Below are 21587 nucleotides of genomic sequence, written 5' to 3'. Positions count from 1 at the left end.
AGGGAACGCATCTTTTCCTTTTTCTCTCCACCACTTTAGAGGATCATCACTTCTTTGTATAACAGGCATACTGAAATAGCAATCAGTTTCTGATGACATGATCTGGTTACTTGATTCGCTCTCAGCAAGTTCGTCAAAAACACTCCAGAGAGAAGTAGAACTCTGTGCCAACTCACTGGTACCTGCAGTTGTTACTGAAAGAAAAAGAAACACCACATTCTTACACAATGCTATAGTAGCTTTTTTATAAATAAAATAACTAGGCCTACAAATAAATTAAACAATACCTGGTTGTGCCGTTGCCTGTGTGATTTCTTTTACTTTTTTATCCAGGTGGTTACGTGCCAAAAGTTTTTCTTCCGTTGGAATTACAACAGCCTTAAACCTCGGGTCTACTAACATTGCAGTATAGTATGGCTCTTTTCGATCGTAGCATGGAAATCGTGCTTGGAGAGCCAGAAGTACCTCATTTGCAAACTCCCATCCCTTTGCATTGGTGTTGATGTAGGCCTTCAGACAATTTTTTAGAGAAAAAATGACCGGAATGACCATTGATGCTGATGGTGAACGTTCACCACAAAGTTGGGTTGTAGCATCATACAATGGTTGCAATATATTAATGTAAGAGTCAATAAGGTTCCATTCACTCAACTGCAGATTGTCCATGTTCAGTGTTGGTAAGTGACGAGAAAGAGGTATCTTGTTGTCAAACAATCTCTTCAGCATTAAAAACTCTGAATTCCAACTTGTCTGACAGTCTTGAATCAAGTTTAGTACTGGCAGATCTAGTTCTTCTTGAATTCGATGCAACTGTTCAGTTGCTCGCGCACTCTGTTTGTATCGTCCAACAATCGAACGTGACTTTTTCAGTACCTCTTTGATCTCACATGTTACTTTAACAGCATCTTGCAATACAAGCTGCAGTGTATGTGCAAAGCACTGCAGCTGCGTAAACTTAAGTTTGCATAGTGAAAGTCCCAACTTAAGGTTTCGTCCATTATCACTCACAATGTACATGTCCACTTTGTCCCCTGCATTTTCTAAGTCCCATTCATTGAAGCACTCTACTAGTTTCTCACTAATTGCTTCACCAGTGTGTCCACCAGGAAAGCTGTAACACCCTAAACAGTACTTCTTCATGTCGAAATCTTCAATAAAATGACATGTCAGCGACATGAATGCTTCGTTGCTAGCAGATGTCCACAAATCACAAAGGAATGATAAAGAAGCAATTTTGGATAAACTTATTGCATTGGCAATATGTTCAGACATTTTTGCCTTTGTTTTGTTGTACAGTTCAGGTATTACTCTTCTTGAAAAAGTGTTACGAGATGGCACTGAATAAAGTGGTTGAGCTATTTTAAGGACTTTTTGAAATTTATGATTTTCCACTGTACTGTATGGCAACATAGCATCAGCTATCCATTCCCCAATACAGTTCGTCAGTGAAATGGCCCTTTCATGTGTTGAAGGCCATTTGTAAGCTTCGTCTAAGCGAAGTTGCTTCTTTGTTGGTTCTAAAGTTTTTTCCCCAATATTTCCGCCTTTCCGTGTTGCTTCTATCTGTTCAAGTTCTTTTATCAAATTTGGATGTTGCATCAGATGTCGAAGCAACCCAGATGTGCTACCAAAATTGGTTTTTAAAACCTTTTTGCATTGTTTACACTGTGCAGACACATTATCTGGCATTTTTTGGTAAAAAGACCAGATAGGAGTTTTTAATTTGGTGTGGCGACTTTCCATGATGAAATTCACGTACGTAAACACACACACCTTATGTAAAAAACTTCACACTAAAATACTCGCCAACACAGATAATATCACAATGCTTTTAAAACCGGAGTAAAATACATTGAATATCTTGTTCTGTAGAGAAAGGAACCTGAATCTCTGGCGCTCGGCTTTGTGTGTGGAACAGCATCGGTGACAAACTTTACGATATGTAAATATTTAGAAATAACATTTCACCACAGTTTCTCTCAACGCCTATCTTTGCTTTCACCGTCGTTTGTCCTAAACACCAAAATTATGATCGTTCAAATACATTTCGATGTAATATACATCAGTGTCGCCAACGTCTTTCCGCAATATTTCTTATTCGTTAAAACAAACATCACCGAACATGCACGAAGACGCCATATTTACAAGACTTTGAACGTTCACATCACCAAACGTTTTACTCATGGCCGTATGGTACACCTTGGCAAGTGGCACAAAAAAAATGTTTACAATGGCAAACGAAGCTGAGAAATTGCCGTGGCCACAAACGCACGTAGTAAAGTAAACTAAATACAGTTTACACAATTCACTTTACTTTTATTGTTCCGTCTAAACTTGTGTCACGGTTAGCTTTAAAATGGAGCGCTAATGCAACATTAATGCTTTGCATTAAACGGGAAAATAATGCATTAAAACTATAGGGAAAATGACGGTGCCAGTAAAAAAAATACGTTAATTACGCAAATTCGTATATCTCAGGTACGTAAAAATGAGGTTCTACTGTAATCACAGAAAACTTATGTTCCGTTACGAAGACACCTAAAGATAGGTTACGCAGTGATTTTATCAGAAAAATTAACAATATACATTTTCGGGAAATATTACTTTCCCGAATAATTTCGGGAAAAATTCATTCCCGAAATTTCCCGAAAAATCGGGATCCCGCCCAGCTCTAAATATTAGTATTATAAAGGCAATATTTACCCTTTATAGAAAGTAAATATTTAATTTCCTTAGTATTTATTTTGTTTAATTACACTTTATTCCGTATGTTTACATTTGTAATCTATGAGTAATTCAGATTTAAAGTTCTTTGGTTATCGTTTTGTATATGTATTACTCTATGTTAATTTTTATTTTAAATTATTGTCAAAGCTATTATAGCAGTATTTTTTGAAACCAATATTAATTTAAAGATGAACAACGACAGTAATGGGTAGTAATTTTAACAGTTTTGTTTTATCAACAACCTTAAGAAAGTCGTTTATTAGTAACGGGGAAAAAGATTCTTTTAGAACAAATTGAGACTCGATGAAGGCAACATCTAGAAACACAACGATTTCGACATTAATTGATAGTTGAATATTTATAGAAGAATTAAAAATGTTTATTAATGCTAATATTGAATGAGATTTCGAAGAAACTACTAATTTGAATCAACGAAGATAAATCTCAAACGTCAAGAATTCAAACAATTATTTAAGAAGAGAGGTCGACGAATATCCAGATTCAAGAGAGCGTCCAATGAATATAAATTGCTTTGAAACTATGAAGAATAGATGCCGTTGATCATCCTGAAGAAAGAAAAATTCAGTCGAAGAATGAAAAGTCGCAGTTCGAGCCCAGGAAGGATGACCGTCATGCAGTCCAGCCCAGTTGCCGCCCACAGCCTGAAGGATGGAGTCGTGACGGCGCGTATTCCTGCCGCCCGCTAGAGACCGGAGGAGCAACACCGAGTTCGCAGTCCTGACTGAGGCGAACCAAGGATTCTCCGAGAACCTACACGTCTCGTGGGTATCCTGCAGCAAGGTTTGGTCCCTTACCCCATCCCCCGAAGACTCGCTGATTAAAGAAGTATCCTCACGAGTTACGATTTAAACAAGACGAACAATTTTCACCGAACTAGAATCTTTTAAGTTACCGAACGTATTCTTTGTATATAAAGACCGTGTACTTGTTCATCTTTAGATTTAGCATTTAAATTACGGAATCGCGATCCCGAACTAAATAATATTAAATAGTATAGATGGAACTTGATATTGAAAGAACATGTTGCTATTTTGTTTGACGGGTACTGCAAGTTACGTACCCAGTAGTCCACGCTCTGCGGACTGAAGCTTGTTTAAAATAAATAACACACAAATGATTAACCTTTTTATCTTAAAGATCACTTACTCAAATGAGAGAATTGTTAGATGCTTTAAAGTTGAGAGTGATAACAAATTCCATCTGTATTTTAACATAAATTATTTTAGTTAAGTTATTTATATAAAGTGTGATATTGTGTTTGTCGAAGTATATTGTCACCGTCTGCACAAAACCTTACATGCAAATATAAATATTACATTTGAATTTGTTTACATGTCATTAACAGGTCTAGTCACGAGATTAGTATTCAACCTATTTTTGACACACTGTAATTTGACTTTCAGACACAAGCTTCTAGACACAATTCTTAAAACTGAGAGAGATAGGCTAGAGAAACTGAAATTATTAACTACATTTAATAATTTACATAATTACACTAGCTGACTTTTCAGTTTAGGTGGACTATAAGATAGGAACACGTAAACTGAAAATACCTTTCAGTATAGATAACATGGTGAATTCCTTGCCCATTATAATATATACATAACTCACAAATGTTTTGGTTTGTTGCTACTGTCATACTAGGTTAATTATTTATTTTTTTATAATCTATATTATCTCTTGTGAACAGGTATCTACTTTTTCTCGAGTAATTTTTTATGGATGTGCATAAATAAAATATTTACGCAAGTAACAAAAGTTAATACACATTACTAACTGCAGTACCGTGCTGCTCTAACAATCTAATGAGACAAAAGCACCTGTGATACTTGGGTGCTAGCTGCTAGGTGACTTGTTTGTTGTTTGGATATAGGTAAAAATGGGGTGTTGATAACTGATAAGCCATATTAAACAAAGATGCCCTTTATCAGAACATAATTGTATCTTTGATGTGATGGACATTGTGTAGAGGTTAGCTAAGAACTAATTTTTTAGAACTGAAACTGAACTGAGAACCAGGAAAAAGCAGAACAAATTCATCACTAATTTAATGTAAGAAAAAGAGTTGTACCATTTATGTAATATGATAAAAAAACAAACCTTTATGTATAGTACCCTTTAAAATTAAAACAAGATCTTTTGTATGCATAGAGATTAAAAATGTTATTCAAGTAAGCTAGAATATCATATTAAAATGTCAGCTTTAAAAAATAGAATATAAAGCTGATGATTTTACATGATTAGTGACGATAACTGTACCAGTGGAAGATTTTCAATCCTGCATTCTACGATTCGGCACATTCTGTAATACGGGAACAAACGATTCTCTCATGTTCATATTTTTTTTTTGGATGAGTTCAGTTTGTTGACCTTGGCTGCCAACCCATACACTGCACTGCCTGGTTTTAAATCGCTCAATGTTTATTGTAACTCAGTTTTAATTTCAGTACAGTTTTCTCTGTTTCCAAACGAGTTACATTTCATATTTTGTATTGACATTAAAACTATAATGACGTTTGACAATCTGGCACGGTTGTGGTCTCAAACATGCTGGATTAGAGACCTTTCACTGTGTCAATACCCATAGAAAAGAATCTGAAACTTACATCAGCATTGCTGAAGATGCTGCGGAAGTTGCTCATGAGACAGGAGAAGCGGAACCCGAACTGCGTCTTGGAGCTGCTCGGCAGGTTGTAATGTACGAGGGCAGTCGCATCAGTAACGTTCATCTCCAAGAGGACATCGTCGGAGCAGACCAGAACTGGGAAGTTGCCACGCCTCGACTGTAGCCACCGAGTACGAATTTCTGCAGGCAGAACACCACAACGTTCACACTGTAACTTAAATTTTGATTTCAGTTGTGCTCAATCTCTGGCACACCAAAAGAACCAGGCAACTTCATATTAAATATGAAAGTTTGTATGTATCTAGCTGCTTTTTTAGCTTATACATAATTAAAACATAAAAAAAAGAAAAACCTTAGCGAATACCTAAGATACACATCATAATGGCAGAATATGTCACCTCATTAGCATCGCTCATTACAAAAACCAGAACATGAAGAAAATTATCTTTCCATTCTTTGTGATATTTATCATAATGATCTGATTCTTCAATTTTCCAATAGATAGTGTTGTGTTTTCTTGGAATACACATCGAAATCAATGCAATTCTTAGTGTACTAAAAGCAAAAATAAAAACTTTCCAATACTAATTCTGTAATCGATAAAAATGGTGGACACTGCCATAGGCTGGTGGGCTTCCTCAGTTTATGTTCGCCCACCAATGCATTCCGTCACTGCTCACCCCTCATCGTCTGTAATGACCTCAATGTCGACCAGAGAATAAGCCTCAATTCATATATTCATTCACTTCTCTTCTACATTCTACATGTGATAAAATGTTAAACCATCCAGTCATCATGAGGTTCTCACCTACCTTGCACTCCAGTACATCCTGTTTTCATTAATTTTGTAGTTATTTGCATTTAATTTTTAAAAAAGGCCTGACTCACAAGAAGTTATTGTCACTTACAAAACTTATTTCTGACATTATTTAGAGCAAATTATGTTATACGAATGTGGATCCTATTCCCAACATTAACAGATTAATCCTAAACAATAAGAAAAGACTAAAACAATAACAACCTATTCGGAGGTAAATACAGAGGGGTTATTTATATTTGAGTAAGAAAACTGCATGCAAAAAGCTTACGAAAGATGTTCAAAAATGTTTCCACCTACTTCTATACTATTGGCTGCACACTATATACAGCTAGTGTCGCTCTACATAGTGGTGCATGGCTGTCTTTAATTACTGTAGCGACATGCACAATGCGTTTTTGTGCAGTCTTTTGGTAAGCCATGTCCTTAATCCATCACCATACACAATTAGCTGTTTATTGTTAGGCATTAATATATTTTTTTTTACTTGCTCTGTAAATATTGGAAATCTAAATTTATATGACACATTTTCCTCTAACTGTACCCCATTTGCCTGGCTCTACTTAGGACTAAATGATAAGGACTGAAGTGTAGTATTATATTATAGAAGATGTGATATGAAATTTAAAAAAATATATATAATTTACCTCATTTCTAACGGTTTTTATGGCCACCTACAAATTCTGGCTCTGCCTATACCAAATAACATAGTTGCTCATTCGACCAAGGAAATTTTTTGGGGTTATGATGTGGGCCTTTCGTGAAAATAAAAAGTAACGGTCTCAATAAATACCTGTACTATCAACATGATTGTGAGGATAACTGCAGCAACACAATACACAGGACTTACCGCCCAGGTCGTAGTTCGGCATTTCCTCATGGGCTTGCAGCACTTTCATGTTGGCTTTCTCCAGCACAGTTGTGAGGTGCTCCACCTCGTGCCTTGTCAGACAGACAACTACTGTTCTCTGCAGAGTGTAGCTGGCCTTCAGGATCCCTTCAGCACACACCATACACACAGCAACCACCCAGGGATGAGAACAAAGCCATTGGCAAACATGTACACCAATCAGCTGTCCATATTAATCTATAGTGATGGTATAAAGGGTACAAGTCAACTTGGTTGCCATAAAACTTGTTACCTTTAAACTGCGCACAAAATAAATATTGTAGACACAACACACATAAACTGTGTTAAAAGTGAACTTCATTTTAAACACCTACAACACACAGAAATAAATGTAAAATGCAGGCCAATGCAACAATAGAACTGTTTGGTATGCAGTGTGTTGAGCACTACGAACACTAGAAGAATGGTGGCTGTACTGCTGTGCACACGAATGCACATACAATTGTGCCAGTCTCTGGCTCCACTTCCAAGTGATGGTGTCTTAGTAAACGTGTAATTGAGTAATCCTGTGCTGGCACTCTGGGTTTTGTGAGTGTATAAACTGTATTTCAAAACAGGAACTCATACAAAGATATAGCCAATAAATAGAGAGAACACATTTACGAAAATTATATAGGTAGTCCTTTTAGTATCAACACAAAACCACCTGCCCTACCAATTTATGAAATTTTGGTTTGTCACAGTGTTTATTTAAATGTAATTATCAGTATAGTAGTTGATGTGCTGTTGGTGTGGCGGGCCACTGGCCAAGCCTTGGCGTGCCCTAAGTAGCCACAAGCCGTGTGTTGATCACCACTGCTGTCGTGTATGAACATTATTTCAATCAAACTTGCTGCTGTATTGGTAAAAGTATAAATGTTTTTCTTTGATTCACATGCAATGATTCTATGTGTTGCCTAAATGGGAACACACAATAGACAGTCTTAACTTACTATATGTATTTTAATTCAATAAATTTATTTTTTTCTGAATACCTCTTTTTTTATGCAAATGAACAAAATGCAACTAATCTTAAAAATTTAGGAAGATGTTGTATTAATTACCATTGCAACTATCTAACAAATGGCCAAAATTGGAAAAGACCTACTCCATTAAGACCAAACTAAATAAATTACAACTGTGATTTCTCACCATATTGTGAAGGAAAAGTCTGCATAACACTAAAGTTTAAATGATAGGACATCCAGGGAAAAATGGTTTGCATGAAAAAATAATTTAAAAAAAAACATTGCATCACTGTACCTTTAAAAAGCCATTGACCCCATTGCACATTAATGAGACAATCCCAAACAATATAAGAGATAAGAATTTTCATTAAAACAAGACACTCACTTATAACTTTCTTATCCTTGTCTTCTGCAGCAACAAAATGGAGGTTTGGTTGCAACTTTGCATAAATGGCAGCTTCCAGGCAGGATCCAATACACACACAAGCATTCTCCTCCATTCCGGCAGCCAGAGATCCCACATGCCTGGTCCATGTCTCGCTAACACACACCGTCACAATGTCCCGGTTTTGGATACTCGAAACTTTCTTACACAGCTGGACAATATGCTTCACCTAGACAGAAAACAGTACAGCTAAATAAACCAAGAATGATTAACACCAGTATAAAGAGACTGCTTCACTTTTCATGTTAGTATTTTTAGAGAAAAAAAAAAAAACAATATCTAGAAAATGGAACTACAGAAGCAAAGTTGTGTGCATTATTCACTGTGGAAAACAGAAAATGACCTTATAGTAAGTGACTGAAATACAGTCAGGCAACAACTGTTATTGAGAATATTAGAGTAACTTCTTACAAACAGCAGATAACTTGTACGATATATCTGGCACAAAAATTAACATCATGAACTAATTTCCAATGTTAATATAGTAAAACATCTGCAATAAAACAAAAAATAATGAAGTGAAATTACAATAACACTATAAGATGGTGAGAAAGAGGGGGGGGGGGGGGGGGGGGAAAGCAGAGCCTAACTTGTTCTATGAAGCACACAATGTTGCTGGCACTTTTACATTATTATATTACAGAGAGATTGAGTTTTACATCATACAGTTGTGCAAAGAGGAATAATGGGACCCCTAATAAAGGGTGTATCTGTGTTAGTGAGGTGAGATGATAAGAGCTATGCTCACTGGTGCATCTAGCACGGTATCTCCTCTAAGCACCAGGCACTGAACTGGTGTGTAATCTTTTGTCGTGAATAGGGCCACTATGAAATATGAGTAGTAGACCTGATGTATTTCCAGACTTCATTTTGATGACTTTTCTACAAATGTTACACGTTTACGTTGACTTATTGCCACTTTTTGTGTAATACTGCCACACTGATATGTCCACATCTTCCATTTTACCGTAAAATCGAAGTTTAAATTGACAACAAAGTTTAATTCTGTTAAACTGTTATATTCCCGCAACACTTTTTTTTTTCCCCACTTGGTTACGCCGCAGTTGGAGATAAAGAAGTATTAAGAAATTATTCTCATATTCCTAATAATATTTTACAGGCGTCACATTATTTATTCATACCCGCAGAGTAGCTCGCGTAAACAGGAAACTCTGGTACTGTAATGAAAACAAAGACATTGATACTAGGGAGGCTTTGGCAGGATTCATTACTCGTGACGTCTTACGACTGAGTGAAACAAAGGTGGAAAAGGAAATGGGATGAACATACTATTTATTCTGCCTTTTCAACTGGTTTCAAAACACACATTCACGTAATTTTACGTAATACAAGGGCGTGAATTGTTCTGCATATTCAATCCATTCCTTTCCATTCCAGTCCATTTAACAATCACATGACTTGTGCAGTCTTTTATTGGAAATGAAATAAGAAACGGAACAGCGAAGCAGACTCGGTCTGGCAGCATGACCACCATTCCCTTTTGTTCGTCAAAAAGTAAATTTTGTATTTTGCCGTAATAATCAACATTTCAGTAAGCTATTAAACATTACCGAACAAAATATTATGATTAAATTAAAGGTAATGCTTTTAATAACTTGACCGTAATAACGTGTATGTAAACTAAACCTATTTTGTAGGTTAAGTTCAAACGTATTTTATTATGTATTACGCTGACGTAATTTAAAAATTAAATACGGCAGTTTTTCTTTCAGGATAAATTGGAATTTCATATGACAGTTTTAATTCACAGTTTCGGTTATTGATATGGTTTTGGATGGTTGAGTATCTGCTAGTCTAATATCTCTTAATGATTGCATCATGTTTGCTTTGTGTTCCGCCAAATCATTTTTCGTCCAAACAGGCAGACGCGTTTGGTATTTTTAAAAAATCTAAACTAAAATAATGGTTTTGTGTGTGTAATGTTCAACATATAAAAATATAACTATCAATATCAAATTTAGTTTCCATACCAAATTGAGTTGTTACCGGTACCAAAACAAATTCTCGTTTTTTTTTTTTCCAAGAAATTATTTTTCTCGCTCGCTGTTCGAGAATGCAATATTTCTCGAAATTTTTCTCGAGGTTCGAGATCTCGCACAACACTACTTGTAAGTCATTATCCATAATATGTGTTAATGTTCAATTTTGTTTAGAGTGTACTATTGTTTTTGGAAGAATACCTCCAGTGTATAGTGTCACCATACACAATATATCATTCTCCGGAGGGGCATTCTATAAAGGTTGAACTTGAAAACTTTATAGACAAGATGGAGGAACAAAATTAATGTGTTATATTTTATATTGCCATCTCAGTGTCTGTGTCGTTCTCTATGAACTATCAGTTAATAATTTTTGCAGGTATATCTTTTAGTATTAAACTTCTTTGCTCACGTAACTAGATATTTTTGTTAAACCAATAAGAAATTAATTTTAATTTTTCATTCGTAATATTATACAACTAAATTTTGTAAAACACTCTGGTATTGGACGAAGACAGCCGAACAAAAACTATTTCTTGAAAATAATAAAAATTGTTTGGAATTTTGACGGAGAAAAAGAAAACGACATTAATATGCGAACCAGCTGAGAAACTAGACGTATAATTGTGGTAAAGAGGAATTACAATTATGATTTAAGTTATTTAGAAGAATATTATTAGAACAATACAAACGAAATATAATTATTTTAAAGGAATAGAGAAATATTTAGTTGATTTGAAGAAATACAGTACATCAAGAAATTACTTTCAATAATTGATGAAGACCAGTTTTATAATACGAAGTTTGAGGTTTTTGGAAATTTATGTTCAAGAAAATTAATATCTCTGCAAATTATTTAGAAGAGATATAAAACTTATACAAAGAACTATAAGATTTATTCAGGCGTTCCAAGGACGAAGAAATAGACAATCTACATATTAATTACCAGTTCTAAATCATCCAGAACCACCGAGAGGCGTTTCCAGGACGAAGTCGCGGAACTGCTACAATGGTATTCCCAGGATGAAGATACAAAGTATTTGATGTGGAGTTCCAGGACCAAGAAGGCAGAAACCGTGCTAGGGTCATTCCACGCCAAATCATACAGCAAAAAAATTATTTGTAACCTACCCGTCTCAGAATTTGATAAAACTTGGTATACTTTATCTACGTATCATTTTATGATCACATACAAATTTTCATAACATTTAGTCTAACCGTTTCTGAGCTACAGGCACTTAAAGCTGGGCCTGCTTGTAGTAAAATGTGTATTTCCTGAGGGGCGACTGAAAAGTATTCAATCGGAATGGTTACCATTCCGTAAATTATACATCCTCATGTGCCCAGAGCAATCCGGAATGGTTCCCATTCAGGATTTACTGGCAAATATTGTATAATTGCAAATCCTGAAAAGTATCCACTGTATGAATGGTTACCATTCCTGCTTTTACTGCAAATGTGCTACTAGAAAAAATCCGGAAAAGTGTCCGCAGTGTGAATGGTTACCATTCCGGATTGGATAGTTTTCCGTGTTCATCTGCAAAATACGGAAAAGTATCCGCTGTCGGAATGGTAACCATTCCAGTTTTGTGTGCGCAGATATAAAAGTAGCTCCTAAAATCCTGAATGGTTACCATTCCGGTTTTCCTTGCCAATGCACTTAATTTAAAAATACTGAAAAGTTCCCGCAGTGTAAATGGTTACCATTCCGGGTTTATTTGACAATGCACTTACTTTAAAAATCCTGAAAAATGCCCGCAGCCAGAATGGTTACCATTCCCGTTTTCGCCGCTGTTGCACATCTCATAATAATCCTGAAAACTATCCATTCGGAAAAGTATCCGTTAAGGGCGTGCAGTTGACTCATTTACCCGTTGCTAGATGGCAGCAGTGTTATCTGTACATGAGAGATGGCGTGCATAAAACATTGGTATATGAATTTATGATCAATTATAATATATTTTCTTTTAGAAAGATTTACTACCCATATCTGTGATGCGAATAACTAGATAAAGTCAACTGAAAATAAATATTTTGTAAACAATATGTTTTGTAAAATATCTCTTAAAATGTCTTTTGATTTACGGGACTGGACTTGTCTTTATCCTAAAAACACGCAATTAAAAACATTGTACGTATTTTAAAATTAATTTTTTATATTTCAGAAATAATATGGCTACTGCCAAATTATACCTGAGAGTTCATGAATACAAAAATATCTACACTAATGGAGTTCTTAAAATCAATTTTCTTTGGGCAAAGGCAGAAAGTACATAAGTGATAATAGCTGTATCTGAATAGTGGCCTAATGGATCCCTTAGCTAAGGGATCCATAGATAGTGCATCGTAATGGACGCGGCCATCTTTGAGTTGTATCCGAATTCTCACAAGGGATGTCGATGCATCCTCTCATGCGTCCACTAGTTCGAGATTTTAAGGGACGCGACTCTCACAAACACTGATATGTCCATACATCCCTTAGCTTTGTTATTGTGACCATAACCCTTTGAAAACGAGATTGTGATACGAGATAGTTAATAAAAATGGATTTTGAACTTGAAGATAATCACGTAAAATGTAACTATGGTACTTATCAATACTTATACTATAAGTATATGTTACATAATTCACATAAACAGTAAATTAATTTTAATTTGTAGGAACAACAAGTGCCCGATTCAAATTTTCTTCTATATTTTAATTTCCAACAATAATTTAAATCATCTGAAATTGTTTAGAAATTTGAATGTTCATTTACGTTTTACTTGCCCACCTTTAGATGTCATGAATATAAAAGGCCAATCCACATTAGTACAATGACAAACCAACAGGCAGTGCTAGCTGTATAACTATTCGGATATTGTACATACTTTAGAGTATAACTTTAAATTGTGGGTGCATTTGTTTAGGGATGTAGGGACGTGAACGTAATGGACGCATCCCTAGGTATTCCGATCATCAATGTAATAACAGTGCTAGCACACACAAATCTGAGCTGTTGTTTACTTAACAACGAATTTTTTAAAATTTAATTTAAGGCTAGGTAACAGAAAGAATTCAATAACAACTTGCTCATCAACACAAATATATTTTTGACGTGACAACGTCTTATAAATCGATAAAGGCCGGCTGCACGCACGAAAAAGTATGACTCATTGTCCCGTTACGCTCATTGTACCGTTACGCTCATTGTACGCTTGCGCCGCATCTATCTCTCTTCCACTCGATTGGAACAACCATCGATTTGACTTTTTCGAGGCACATTAAACTTGAAACACGCCCATTTGTTTCCTACTATTCCTATGATCGCCCTATCCTTAACAGAATAACACAGATTGGAAGAAGTTAAATAGCAAATATGTATAAAAGTTATAGTTAAAATAATCTGTTCGTTAAAGTAATAAACATATTTGAATTAATGAGTGCACATAAAAGTAAATTTATCAATTAAATTGTAGATTTCATTTCACTCGTTCTTTGTATCCATACAAAATAGTGATAATTCAATAAAAATGATTCAATTTTATTCATAAAAGTATGCAATCATTTCATTAATGTTTTGTTATGACGTCACGTTAAACTATTGTCCGTAAATCGACTTTACAGACAACCAATTTTTTTCGCTAAAACAATTATTTCCTACATTGTAACACTTGGAACCGGTCTGAACCTGGGTCTGGAATGAGTAAATCGGCAGTCTTGTCACCAAGGTTGTCTGTGCTGTGAAATCTGGGTTTAAAGCTTGCCATTAACACTGAGAATCATAGTAGCCCACTAATACTATAAATGCAAATGTGAGTTTGTTTGTTTGTTATGCTTTTACGCCTTAACTACTCAACCGATAAACATCAATTTTTCTTACACGTTGTCAGAGGTGCAGAAAATGACATAGGATACGTGTCATCATGAAATAAAATATAGTTTAAAAACAAAAAGAACTTTAACAGCAAATCTAACAAATATATCGCTGGACGTGGTTATTTTTTTTTAGTTTAAATTTTCACGTTGCATAATGAAAAAAATTCAATAGCACTACATATTTTAATGTGCTTTTGACGTTAGCACTGCTTCCAAATTAATTGTCATCAGATTTCTGTGTGTAAAATCTTGGAAAGTAGCCTTAATTACTAATACTTATTGCCTGATATTGGTAGGTCAAACAAGTCTTCAGGATTAGTTAAAAAAATTATTATTATTTTAATTTTCGATACACCCGCGCCCAACTTTCACCTCCTCTGGTGTTTATTTTCGTAAATATGTTTTCGGAAAATTACAACAATATAATATTACTTTTTTTTATCCTTCTTGTGTATGTATTCCTTTGCAAACTTTTAAAATGTACCATCTTATTAGTTTGATCAATTACTTATTTCATTAAAATTTAAAAAAAAATTAAATAATTCTACAAATGAACACAACGAAATTGGTAACTTAACTGATGTTTCACTTAACTTATGTTTGCTTTAATAGGTGAATGTGGGGATACAGGGGATGGTTACTTGTCATAATAATTTTATTTTCAAGAAGTAATGTGAAAATAAACAATATTGATTAATATCAGTGGGTTTTTTAATCTTTGTTTTAACTCATAACACTAATTTCTTAACGTTTAATAAAATATTCTCAAACCTTTGGCGAATGTCTTCTAATTTCGTTATTACTATATTTCAGCGTGTTTTCGCAATCAATCCACTTGCTTGATTTTTTTTTGTTTACCGGTAAGTTACTGAAAAGAGTTCAAAGTTTGTGGCACACAACGGAACAGTTAAAATTCTTTCACGAAAGTTGAATATAATAATGCCACGAAAACGATAAAAATATGAACGCGTTTTGAAAACTGGCTTGACTTCCGCTAGTTCATAATATTTTAGGCGTATGGTAAATTAATATAGACAGTTTGTTGGTGTCGTTCCCTTAAAAACATTTGGAAATTTAAAATGACCTGAAATAAATCTGTAACTTGGGGTTAGATTAGACATGTTTCCTTTCGTCAATATGTCCACCCAGGGTTTATGGCAACGTTGCTGTTAGTTACCTCTACCATCCTTACTATATTACCAGTTTCAACAGTGCGACTAGTTGCCTAGACCCCACCTTGCGAATTGTCATTTTCGGCTGTTGGAAGGAGTTTCCAGCGACGTTCGACCATACAAATTTAAACCACGCCTCAGTTATTTGTAGCAGCCAACCGAAGGCCAGTCGCACCCCTCAGCAACAACCTCAACCACCAACCAACTCTTCTTATTCAATGGCATTTCCACTTGCAAAATGCCGAAATATCATCGGTTTCTCACTTATTCCGATCAATAAAGATTACATTTAATGTTCAGATTAAGCTGTTGCGCCTTGTTAGGGGCTTGTTGTTCTTTTATCCATACAAGTTCTTTGACAATGCAACAAGCCCTTTTTTTTTTTTTAAATTTATGTGATGTGACAAATTCTCGTTTTCGCCTCTGGTGCACACCTCTTAATAATCCTGAAAACTATCCTGTGATGGCGTGCAGTTGACTCATTTACCCGTCGCTAGATGGCAGCAGTGTTAACTTTACACGAGAGATCGCTTGCACAAGTCAGTTGCATATGAATTTATAATCAAATGCAATTTATTTGCTTTTAGAAATCCATAATCCATTGAAGTATCAAAACCGTTGCATGACTTTTTCTCTCCCTACCTCCACCCCCCTCCCCAATGGGTCTTAAATAAACAAGAAGTCAGCATCTCACATAGACCTGTGATTTCACACGAACATTGTTTGCATTTCAGAGATACCTGGATGGGGATGAGTCACGTAATTGTTGCACTAATTCACTGCCAGCCTCATGTTTAAAGTGTTGGCGATTAAGGGGATTGGGAGGGGGGGGAAGGAGTGAAAACAAGGTGGGGTGAACTTGCTGGCTAGCACAAAATGACTGTTTAGTGTTTGCAGACCAGCTAAGACTCAATCTGCAATGTTCTTATTTAGCATTAACACATCCTCGTATACCAACATCACATAACATAAAACTTCAATAAATCTCAATGTGAATTACTTAACACGTGAAGTAATTGTGTATGTAATAGTATTATATTGATTTAAAATGATTAGCCTATAGCTTAGAAATGGCTATGTTAATAATATAATGGTTTATTGTACATTTTAAAGTATCTGTTAGGGTGACTTCTTTGTTATGGCTGCCGTTATCTATCTCGGTCTCTGCAAGGCCCGTTCTACAATTCCACGGATGCGGAACACGGATCACGTAAGCACAAACGTAAAGTAGTCTGTGTTCATTCCACAGTGTGACGTATCCGGTCACGGAAACGTACGGATTCGTGGAAGAAAGCTCGTCAACCCCAAATATTGCGTGCCGGTGAATCCGTATATAGCCAATAAGGAGCAAGTATTTCGGCACCATTTTCGTTTAGAAGAAAACTGTGGAGATAAACAACTGAACAAAATAAGTTTTCGGCACTTTATTTTTTTTTTAAAATATTAATAAGGTAAACAAAGAGTTATAGTATTTGGTATACACATTAAAAACATAAAGTAATATGCATGGTTTTTGATGTATTTTGTAATCGTAAAAGCATTAAAATATTAATTAAATATTATTTATAATTATAAAACAATAAACAAATATCAGAAGCACGTTGAATATTTTATAAAACGTAGGATTTTGGTTGTTTTCAAAACAATTATCTTTGGTTTTTCAAAGGTTGTCATTGATTACTTTTGTGTTGTAGAAAACAAATTTTTGTCCCAGCCGTTTAGTTTGCTCCGCTTACGTGTTCCGTGTCGGAGCTTTTACGTGTCTGTGTCATTGTAGAACACGCCTAAGAACGAGTCGGGCTACGCCACGTGTTTCGAATTTTAACATGTATGCTCATCTACGAGGCATTTACGACCACATCAGTATCGTGACACCTGATGTAGTAATGAAGGGATGGCGGAATGGAAGAACCGAATCTATTCACTAGTTAACAGCAGCCTTTATTACTTTTGCTAAAAAGAAAAGTCGGGAGTGACCCAAAAGTTAATCGCACTCCAGTTTTTTTTGCAATAAAGTGAACGGTATGACCGTTTGTGTTTCAAAGTTAAGTAATTCTAAGCGCCTAATTATAGTATCATTATTATAGACCCACTGTTAATGATAGTAATGTGTAAGAAATGCTAAATGTAAATTATTTAATTTGAGAAAAAATGGCACAATTGAGGTTAATGTGGTTATTTTTTGCGTGCAAGGTATTGGGACGAGGGAGCGATAAGGCGACACGGTTATACGCACCAAGCGTACCTTCGCCTCAACACGCAAGGCTCTGAACTTAGTGTTTTTTCGATGTGTTGTTCTTGCCTAATATGTGACTTTCAGTAGCAACCAAATAATAAAATATGTATTTATTTGTCTTTGGAATGGCGATGTTAAGGCATAGCCTTCTCTTAATATGTATTAAAGTTCAATGCAAGACAATATTGTTATATTTTGAAATAGGGCTCTCTGAAAACACAGTTTTTGACTGTTTGAGGACTCCGAAACTTTATTTATAATACGTGTGAAGTCTTGAAAGTAGGTCTACATACTCGTTCTCGTCTGAAGTACAGTAATTCCTCTATTTACGTCGTACCGATTTACGTCGTTTCGGATTAACGCCGCTAATGTTTGAGTACTCATGTTTCAATTTAAGTTGTCACCGAATCACAATAACGTCGTTTACAATGACCGTAAATCTTTATTTAACCAAAACACCGTATATAATTCGTTTATAATTCTTTGTTTCCTTCGGTAGTTAATTTATGCTATGTAGCGTAAGCTACACGTTCACCGCCTTATCTTATCATACATCATGAGGGACGCTTCCTGCTCTTACGTACAGTATGTACTATATATCTGTTTTTATATTTCAATCATAAAGGTAATAAAGCAGCTGGTTAAATAACCATTCTATAAAGCTGAGAAGTACTAGTTGGACTTGTTTCCCACGCTGTCGGTTGTCATTTGCTGATAAATTTGCCCGTTGTCACGTCTGTATGCCAGCGCTTCCGGCCGACCTTGGGCCGTGGCCGGCCGGTGACGGCCGGTGGCATGAAACATGGCTCATTTTGCGTCGTTTCTATTTACGTCGCGGTTTTCAGGAACGTAACCCCGACATAAACCAAGGACTTACTGTACACAAGTTGTTGACAATAGGTAGAATGGTCTCGTAAAGTAAACGTGTATTTTGTACACATTTCTGTACACAAACGTACTTAAAAAAAGAAAATTAAAAGGACTGAACATAAATAAGTAATTAAATACCCTGGGCGCTTGTTCAACTATAATACTGAGCTGGGAAAACCATATAAATGACATACAACAAATGTTAATTCACTAACAAATATGAAAGATTAATTTTATTGATTAAACAAATCAAAAGTACAATCAGTCTCCAGTTAATAAATAGGAATAAATTAAGCTCAAATATTAACTAATTAATGTTGATCACAATCTATAGAACAGTTTGTAGAAAGTCCAGATATTTCATAAAACCAAAAAAAAAAAATTAAATTATTTATTTAATTTATTTAAATATGTCACAGTCTAATTGTTAATTATAAATGTTCCGGTTAGCTCAAGCATGATATCCTAGCACTCAGGACCTCTGGACCTGTGTGAATAAGACTGTTTGTGCTGTAGAAAAAAAATTATTAAAGTTAATGTTTACTCAATGCACATCACTATTTACCGTTGGATAGTCAAAGTTTACTGTCTCTGCGTTACGATTACTGCAAAAATACGTTGGCGTCCCTAGTGATTAACCACGACAGCCATACCTGGTTAATAGTAGAAAGTTGCCAGTTATATTACCGTCGTAACTCACGGTAAAATGCGTCCCGCAACTTGCCTTCAATAGTTGTGGTAACTCACGTTTTTTCCTTTGGAAAAACGTATAATTCGTAGTAAAATCACTTAATAATAGTCCGCCAAACTATTATATTCCCTGCGGGAATTATATTAAAACACATGTGGCGTCATTTAATCACTCTTTTTGACGTGACGTCTAATAAATCGATGAACCCCGGCTGCACGCACGAAAAAGTGTTCCGTAACGCACATTGTCCCACTACGGATGTCTCACTACGGATGTGTCCTGTTATGCTCATTGTACGCATGCGTGGCATCTCTCTTCCATTCGATTGGAACAAACATCGATTTGACTTTTCAATCAAGTTTTCGTCGTTTGAATTATTAATATTATGTAATTTAACGATCGTCCACCGATTTTCAGCAAAATCGGTACCGTTATTTAAAAGTAATGTTGAATATTCAAATACGTTTTTAACGAACAATAGTGTTTTAGTTACACATAATAATTCAAATTACACCCGAGATATTTTGCACAATGTTTTAAAAAATATTGTAACACATTATAAATAAGTTTGGAGTATTTGGGATGCGTATTTCTTATAAAATCGTGTTATAAAAACGAAATAATATTATTCCCCTACCGTGCTGTCATCTACGGTGACGGACGCGAACCGAATGAATCGCGATATCTATCCGCTATCGCGGGAACCAGACACTCCTTAATACATATTTTCCTTTGTTTATCGCGATGGGCGTTATTATTAATGAATTATAAATAAAATTTCGTGGCCGGGGCCACAATTGTATATTATTTTGAACACTGGAAGAAATAAAAACAAAAATATTCTCTACGGATTTTAATCTCTGGTTATCATTGCTTATTACAACAACAATTTCGGCAATAAAGGTAAATTATTTTTCCATTTTAAAAATCTGATTGCTAGTAGAATTTCAAGTATTTATTCTTTTATTATTAAAAAAAGTAGCATGTGTCGGCGAGTGCAGTAATAGGTAATAGGTTATGTTAGATATTTGATTACAGTTTATGTATATGAAAACTTGTTCATAATTATATTTAAACAAAAAGTTAATATGGTTTTCATTGCTTATTTCAACAACAATTTCGGCAATAAAGGTTAATTATTATTGCATTTTAAAAATCTGATTACTAATATAATTTAAAGTATTTATTATTTTATTATTTTATTATTAAAAAAGTAGCATCTGTCGGCGAGTGCAGTAATAATAGGTTATTTTACAATTGACTAAAAAAATTATGGTGATTCATATAATTGATGAAATATATTTTATTACAGTTTATTTATATGAAAACTTGTTCATAATTATATTTAAACTTTATAGCTAAACGCCAGTTTTTAAAATTAATTACAAGTCATGTACACGTGAACTGTTTCGTCGACTGTTTATAAAGTGAAGTGAAAAGTTAATGTGGTTTTCATTGCTTATTACAACAACAATTTCGGCAATAAAGTTTAATTATTCTTGCATTTTAAATATCTGATTACTAGTATAATTTCAAGAATTTATTCTTTAATTATGAAAATAAAAATGATTCAATTTTATTCATAAAAGCATGCAATCATTTCATCAATGTTTTGTTATGACATCACGTTAAACTATCGTCCGTAAACGGACTTTACAGACAACCAATTTTTTAGAAGTCGCCACACTGCAGAATTATAGCATAAATTTAATCATTTAATTTATACATAATTAGTAGGTTATTAGATATATCAAATTACATTTTCACTTTAAAAACGCAATAAACAAGCTACTCGGCTAAAGGAAATGTGCATATTTGAACAAAAGCTAATGCTTATACTGAAGTACAGCCAAAAGTGTGATAATTTTGCCGAACAGAAACATGATATTTAAGATTTACAGAGCCAATTATTGCTCAACTAATCTTCAAGAATAATTGTTATCATACAAACTGCTATGCTAAAAAAATCTCATTGATATACAGAGCAGCTTTGTTTACTACTACAAATGGCTATTGCTTATAGACACTGTAGCATCTTGTGGTAAAAATATAACACTGAATATGATTTTTCAGCAATGGTAATTATTTATTTCGAAGGCAATTAAAAAAATTAACAGATTAGCATTAAATAACGCAGTGCTGTTGAACGTATAACAAGAACAGCAGGCCGCACATACATCATGTCTGCCAACATTACACAAGAAGTACGAAAATTTGAGCACGGGCCTTTTAGTCATGTGTAAATTTTGAATTACCGCGGTAATGTT

At 34.7% G+C, this 21587-nt stretch overlaps 1 protein-coding gene across 6 annotated transcripts in view; it reads right to left on the bottom strand.

Moving 5' to 3' along the window:
• The window catches only part of LOC134527383 (putative ATP-dependent RNA helicase TDRD12), a 393271-nt gene that overhangs the window by 142286 nt on the left and 229398 nt on the right, over positions 1 to 21587 (bottom strand). For all 6 annotated transcript variants that reach the window (XM_063360027.1, XM_063360029.1, XM_063360028.1 and 3 more), the window contains 3 exons: positions 8434 to 8662; positions 7042 to 7188; positions 5355 to 5554 (listed from right to left, as the gene is read on the bottom strand). In XM_063360027.1, the coding sequence (XP_063216097.1) occupies positions 5355 to 5554; positions 7042 to 7188; positions 8434 to 8662 (576 nt within the window). The remainder of the gene's footprint in view (positions 1 to 5354; positions 5555 to 7041; positions 7189 to 8433; positions 8663 to 21587) is intronic.

The sequence above is a fragment of the Bacillus rossius genome, chromosome 1 (genome assembly GCF_032445375.1).
Source record: "Bacillus rossius redtenbacheri isolate Brsri chromosome 1, Brsri_v3, whole genome shotgun sequence".
In the NCBI taxonomy this organism is placed as follows: Eukaryota; Metazoa; Arthropoda; class Insecta; order Phasmatodea; family Bacillidae; genus Bacillus; species Bacillus rossius.
The sequence above is the reverse complement of the archived record's forward strand: the minus strand, read 5'-3'. Positions and strand labels throughout refer to the sequence as shown.